The sequence below is a fragment of the Sceloporus undulatus genome, chromosome 5, assembly GCF_019175285.1.
Source record: "Sceloporus undulatus isolate JIND9_A2432 ecotype Alabama chromosome 5, SceUnd_v1.1, whole genome shotgun sequence".
Classification (NCBI taxonomy): Eukaryota; Metazoa; Chordata; class Lepidosauria; order Squamata; family Phrynosomatidae; genus Sceloporus; species Sceloporus undulatus.
Window position 1 is genome coordinate 3,521,175 of NC_056526.1, and position 7,340 is coordinate 3,528,514.

Genomic DNA, 7,340 nt, shown 5'->3' on the forward strand with positions numbered 1-7,340 from the left:
TAATAATAATAATAATAATAATAATAATAATAATAATAATAATAATAATAATAATAATACATTTTATTTATAGACCGCTCTTCCGAATGATCATAGCGGTGTACAGTAAAAATTGAATACAAAACAAATATAAGGTGACAGTTAAAGGAGGGAGAAGTCTCGTCCTTCAGGCAGTCCCTGATGTTGCTGGGTCTGCCTGATTGCTCCCTCTGAGGCCGAGATGACAGTTAAGGAGGGAGGGGCCTCTTCCTTCAGGCTGTCCCTGATGTTGCTGGGTCTGCCTGATTGCTCCCTCTGAGGCCGAGATGACAGTTAAAGAGGGAGGGGCCTCTTCCTTCAGGCAGTCCCTGATGTTGCTGAATGGGGCGTGCGCCCAAAGTGTGTGCGCACCACTGCGCCGCCGCGCCGCCGCTGCATGCACAAGCCCCATTACTTTCAATGGGGCTCGAGCATACGCAGGGTTTTTTTTTTATGCAGGGGAGTCCAGAACTGATCCCCCACGTAAAAAAAGGGCGCACTGTACTTTCCTCAGCTCTGTAAAATTCTTCTCAAGATGCAAAAGGGGTTTTGTATTGTACATAGCATTCTGGATGTGGCTGCCTTGTAAATGTATTCAAAGGCCATAGGATACTGTATTTGTCTTTTCCGATTCCTTTCTCATCAGTTCCTAGTACATAACCTGCCTTTGCCACAGAACGTGCCTTTGCCACAGTGAAGTTGCAGTAGTGCTCTTCACTCATTCCAGTGTGACCCCAACATCAATCTTCCTGAGCAGTCACAACCAATATAAACCCCTTAGCTGTGCATGTGAAGTTGGAATTCTCCCCACTCTCTCGCAGTCTGCTTCTCTTTTCTTACTTTACTTACCTATGTGCTGTTCCTTTATCCACTTGGGAGAGATTCTTTCAGAGCTCTTCATGGTATGTATATGATTTTATCATCCTGAATAATTTGGTCTAGACAGTGAGCCAGAGAGGATGGTGAAAACCCCCTTAGGGTGTGATAGAAGCTAGATTCAGGTCGCTAAGAGCACTAAAAGAGCCAGGCAGGCACTTAGTAGCAGCCATCCATATCTCTGCCAGCTTTTAGCTAAGCTAGACAGAGGATTACTCCATCCTGGAAGGTAGCATTTCCTTTGTACTATTACCATCATGAAAGAGAATGCAGAGTGCAAGTAGCTCCAGCTATTTTTCTAGGTGGGTTCATTTACACAGGCTACGTCTATGAGTAGTGGTCTCATTCCTCATTCCCCCTTCAGGGATGGAGGTTGGGTTTTTCCTGCTTTTAGCTCACATCCTACATTTTGAAATCTCTGCCTATTACAGTCACATATTAGACTCTTTGGGCTGTTGAGGGTTTCTCACAGTTAAAGGGGACTAGGTGATGGAGAGGAGTAGGAATGTAATTCTTCACTAATTTTCTTCTCAAGGAATAATTCCAGCAGTTTTCTTCTTGGTGTGAGAAAGTCTTTGAAAACCATGCCATTTTTAATGTCTGTTCTTAATTTGGGACTTACTCTGCACAAAATTTGCATGTGGTTGTTCTGTATAGAAAAGAACAATTGATAACATGCAATTTCCTGCACAGAGAATTGACATTTCTGCACAGAAATGTGCACAGATCTATGAATAGAAATACTAACTTCTGTGAAGTAAATGCTGTAATTTGGGATTATTCTGTGCAAAAGTTGTACATGGTTGATTTGCATGAGAAACAGCCTTTTCTGCATAAAATCACCCACATATTTCTGTGTAAAAATGTTATTTTTGTACAGAAAATACTTTTTCTCATATAGAAAATGATGTTTTCTGCAGTGAGGATTCTCATCAGTCCAGGATTCTTCTCATCAGGTTTTTCGACCATTTTTGACTATTTTCTTTTGCAGTTTTTCAAATATTTTCAAATATTCTTTGCATTCCTAGTGAAGACACTGACTTTTTTTTGGTTGGAAGGCAGAGAGTGGTTGGTTTGCTATTCCTGTTTCTTGCATCAGAAATGGGCAAAAGATGTCCACTGCCAATGGTCCAAATAGCTACTGATACTGGATTTGTCTTTTCCTGGCACATTTAGGCCAGCTGGCTTGTGGTTTCCATCTATAGGCACACCGCCGCCAGTGGCTGACTTCATTTTATGGGGTATGGGAAGGTCAGGAGAGGTGGGGTGTAAAGGATGGAATATTTATCACCTATGTATCCTATTGCTCTGATCACCAAACTTTGGGGGATTGTAGTTTAATCCCAGCAAAATCTCCCAGCGTGGAAAACACAGCTCACTAGTTATATAAATTATATTTTATAAAAATATTTTGTAAATAGTCCCTAATCATTTACCTATTCATAATCCTATCTATGTTGACCACTTACAACCATCACAATACCATATTCTGTCATACTTTTTATTTTTTATGTCTGCACATTACACAATAGTAACAATAATTTATCCCCAATCCTTGCTTTCTGTGAGATGATATGGAAAAGATCTGGTTTTCAGGTAGAGTGCTAAATGAGAGGAACATCTGTTCTGCCTTTTGCCACTTTGTGTTCCAGTAGACTTAAACACCAATATGTGAATGGGTTGAAATGCTGCTTAACTGTGTTTTTCTTCCTCTTTTCTAGGCCCTGGCCCTGATAGAGCTCTACAATGCACCTGAAGGACGCTACAAGCAGGATGTGTACCTGCTTCCGAAAAAAATGGGTAAGCCACATATCCGATGATTCCTGAAGTGTACCTCTTAAATATGACTTCTTTTATGGGTCACAAGAATGAGAAAAAATATTGGAGAATAGCTCTTAATCTAATAACTGCAGCCAGAATTCTGCTGGCAAAAAGTTGGAAAAACAAAAGTATACCAGACATGGAAGATTGGATTCAAAAAGTGTTGGATTTAAAGGAAATGGACAGACTAACTATGATAATTAAGAATAAAGAAAAAGAATATAAAGAGTGGGAAACTGTGGACAATTTCCTCAAATTAAATCGGAATATATAAAAGTAGAACAGAGATAGATCATTTATGGTCATAATATGTGTGTAAAAGGATGAAGAATAAGATCATAAGAAGAAAAGAAGGAAAAAAATGTTTATTAATGGATAGAGAAGTGATATGAGCAGAAAAGCAAGGATTCATTGTATAGGGTTTTTAAAACACTGTAGTGGCATGGAACAACGAATAATAAGATGTAAATAGATATATTGTAGAAATTGTAGATATGTATGTATATTTGTGTTTGTCGTAGTATGTTATTGTATGTCTTATATGTTATTGTTGGATAATAAAAATTTAAAAAAATTAAAAAGAAAAAAAGAAAGTAGGAAGATGGGTGTAAAAACTTGCTCCATGTCACTGGTTCCTTCAACACCTGGATCCAGTAGACCTGGGGGATGGAGAGTCCCCTGGTGGGGTGCAGTGAGGAGGTCTGTGAAGGCAAAAGTGAAATAGGAAAAACTGTAATTTAGAGGTAGACCACCAGTGTTGCATGCAGAAGAGTCCAGGTTCAATCCCCAGAATTTCCAAGTGGGGCTACATGAAGAAAGGCTGTGAATCGTAGAATCACATAGTTAGAAGAGACTCCAAGACCCATCTAGTCTAGCCCCTTTCTGACATGCAAGAATGTACTACCAACATATTCCTAACAGATGGCCATCCAGCTTAACTTTTAAAAAAGCTCAAAGTAGGAGACTCCACTACTCCAAGGCAGTGTATTCCACTGTCAAACAGCTCTTAACCTTAGGAAGTTCTTCCTAATGTAGGTGGAATTTTTCCCCCTGTGGTTTGAACCATTGCTCTGGGTCCTATTCTCTGCTGCAGCAGAAAACAAGCTTGCTCCATCGTCAATATGACACCCTTTCAAATACTTAAATAGGGCTCTCATGTCACCCTTAAGCTTCTCTTCTCCAGCTTAAACCTACCCAGCTCCCTAAGCTTCTCGTCATAGGGTTTGGTGGTTTCCAGACCTTTCACCATTTTGGTCGCCCTTCTCTGGACATGCCCCAGCTTGTCAACATCCTTTTTAAATTGTGGTGCCCAGAACTGGACACAGTGATTCCAGGTGAGGTCTGACCAAAGCATAATAGAGTGGCACTATTACTTCCCTTGATATGGAGACTATGTTAGACAGAATAGTTGATCTGGGGGTAGAGAAATCTCTTCCCACTGTACAGTTATAGCATCTTGTCCCCAATTTAACTTAATTATGTTCCAGCTTGTGTCAATATCCTTCTTTAATTGTGGTGCCCAGAACTGAATGCAGTATTCCAAGTGAGGTCTGACCAAATCAGAATAGAGTGGCACTATTACTTTGCTTGACTAAACACTACACTCATATTGAAGCTGCAGCTGAGTCCTACGTAGAAGACCTATATTCTGGTGCTTCCACAAGCCATGGGCACTGCTGATAGCTGCTCTCAGTCCATGACACACGTGGCTCAACTCAGAAGATGAGGTAGTTTGCCACCCTGGCATTGCACCCAGTAATGCACCTTACAAAACTCAAGTTTTCTAGCGTGTCCAAGTGCTCTCCTGCCTAGTACTACAAGCCAAGCAAAAGCAAGGGCCCTTTAAGGGTCATGCCGGGAAGAAAGTCTGCCTTCCCTTGGGGACTGATTGAGCTAAGTGCCAGAGCCAAATTAATCATTAAATTAGGTTGGATTTTGTCCACTGCCATCAGCCAGTGTTCCAGGATATTTCCCAAATAAAATAGCATCACCCAGTTTCTAATCCTCACGTTCAGTCTTGTGGTGAGAAACCTATTGTCTCTGAATATGAATGTTGGTTTTCTGATTATACCTCATCTCTCTTGAGACTGTCTTGAGCATTTTCTGGTACAAGTGCTGGTGACTTCATTTCCATACATACAGTTGCATGGTGAGAGGTTTGGGAACTGTAGCTCTGCTAATGCAATGTTCTCTTTTCTGTCTCAGATGAGTATGTGGCAAGCCTTCATCTCCCAACGTTTGATGCACACCTGACAGAGCTCTCGGATGAACAAGCAAAGTACCTGGGGCTGAACAAAAATGGACCTTTCAAACCAAACTACTACAGGTACTTGCCTTTTGTTCAAATATAAAATAAAAGAAATTGTAGGACACACATCCAACCCCACCTGCCAGGATAGTTTCCCCATGCAAATGTCTGCCCCCACAAATTGACAGTAATTTTCTTAGGAACCTCTGTGATTTCCCCTGTGGCTTTGGAGTGGAGGAAGGAGGAGAGAGTTTTCACATTCTTCTTGTGCTTTCCCATGGGAAAGTTAAGTGGACACCCCTTGTGAAGCAATCAGTTGAGGGTGTCTCCAAGTGCCCAAGAACACTTAAAGACCAATCAAGCTGCACAGTAATTCTGGAACTCCATGCTGAGGCACATTGGCATGCCATGAGAAAGGGATCAAATGAATGAAAGCACTTCTGAAGTCAAACTACCACTGACAGGGGAATCCTCTCTCCTGGGTCTGTCTTTGTTTCACCACCTCTGCCTGGCCCTGTCTCTTTCCACTGAGGCCCTGATGAATAAGTGATTATATCCTGTCTGAGGTTTGGCACGTGGGCATGACAGAATTGCCACCAATGTGTGGAACCTGCATACTGCTTCTGTGTGTGAGCTGTTGCTGTGAGATTCCCCTTTCCAATAAGGAAACCATCCCAGACCAAGACCTTTCTTAGGAATACCGAGAGGTGATGCTTTTTCTTTTGTTGTTATTTTCCTTAAAAAGGTTTTTATAGTAACTCTCTGAATGAGAGGCCTCCAAGATTCCTAGTTATCAGCTGCCCTGCTCAGGTCTTGCAAACTCAGCCACGACAACCATGGCTTCCTTGATGAAATCAATTCACCTGTCAGGCTCCTTCCCTCTTTTCTACTGCCTTAACTTTACTGAGTATTATCTTCTACCAAGCTGCTACTTACACTTTCAAAGTAAACAAACATGCTTCCCATTTCTTTTGGGGGCGAAAAAGGTGCAACCACGTCTAAGCAGAAGTTCAGCCCCCCCCCAAAAAAAAGTTGGGCAATTGGTTCATGCAAATAGAAACCCAGCTGCGACCTTCATGTTCATATCTTGTTTGACAGTGCATAACAATTTCCAATGTGCTGGAAAATCAGGAGTTTTCTTGAAGCCTTAGGCTGGATGGTTTTGAAACTGATGGTATGTGAACTGGCAGTGAGACAGAAACAGTGTATAGTGAGTGCTTACATATTTGGCCAATTCATCTTTGTTCGAGGATGCACAAGGTTCCCAGTTATGCCAAGCATAGGTGAAGATGGCACTCTGCTTAGCTCTGAGCAAAGGCTGAGTTTTCCACTGTAACCTAATAGTATGTAGCAAACTGACAGAGGGAATTCCTCAACTGCAAAAATCTACTCTCCTAGTTCATTGCTGCCCCAATGCAGCAATTCCAGAAGTTCAAGCTAAATTAATACAGTAATAATAATTTAATAATTTGTTTTATTTATATACCGCTATTCCAAAGATCATAGCGGTGAACATCAAGTAAGCTATCCTTAGTTTGGGGTGAGAATGGGAAGTGATGCTGGTGGAACCTGACCACCTCCTAAGTCTCATCATTACAGCTTAATAGACTTCATAATGCCACCGGGAGGCACAGAATTGGCAGGTGCTTGCCAGCAGAGCTTATTTGAAACACATACATTTCTTATCTAATTTATGTGCCTTACTCTCTCTCTTTTGGAGATAGCACGGCTCAGCTGAAGGTGATCAGACCAGTTTGCAATGGGCAGAAGAGGGAGGGGGCTGGTGGTAGAAATGGAGCAACTCTTCCAAACCCTGGGAGACAAATGTAAAAGCGCACTGTGTGAGTCGCTTTCCCTCTCTCCCTCCTCACAAGAGGAAGAGGCAAGCAGAGTGGATGCCTTTGGCTGACCCAGATTTTTTCTGATTTTTTTGTCCAAACAGGTATTAATTCCCTGTGACGGTAGCTGGACGGATGGGAAAGAACCAGGATCTCTCTCTTGGCTACTGTACAGGATGAACCAGGACAAGCTTCTCAATTTAGAACCCAGCTTGCTGCCGTAGTACACCGCGTGTGTTAGGTTATTTATTTATTAAACTAGAATACTGTAAATGCAGCCTCTGCCACTGGTGTTTTTTAAACTGCCACAGGACTGTGAGATGATGGACTTGGGTTGTTTTTGAGGGTGGGGTGGGAGTGAAAGGCTGTAGTTGGGGACTGGGGGAAAGAGAGAGTTTAAAGGCAAGCGCATTTGACGGCAGACTTTGTCAGCTTTCGAGCAGTCTTGTTATCACTGTTGTGTCTAGTCCTATGTACGGCAGGGAGTTGGAGGAAAAGTCCGATGGGAGCGGAAGCAAACCATCAAGGGCACTCTTGAG

The 7,340-nt window shown here is 42.0% G+C and overlaps 1 protein-coding gene across 2 annotated transcripts in view; it reads left to right on the forward strand.

The window, feature by feature from the left end:
* AHCYL2 (adenosylhomocysteinase like 2) overlaps positions 1-7,078 on the forward strand; it is a 62,343-nt gene extending 55,265 nt beyond the window's left edge. For both annotated transcript variants that reach the window (XM_042467625.1, XM_042467624.1), the window contains exons 15-17: positions 2,616-2,694; positions 4,921-5,041; positions 6,906-7,078. In XM_042467625.1, the coding sequence (XP_042323559.1) occupies positions 2,616-2,694; positions 4,921-5,041; positions 6,906-6,912 (207 nt within the window). In that variant the 3' untranslated portion in view covers positions 6,913-7,078. The remainder of the gene's footprint in view (positions 1-2,615; positions 2,695-4,920; positions 5,042-6,905) is intronic.
* The last annotated feature ends 262 nt before the right edge of the window (positions 7,079-7,340 follow it).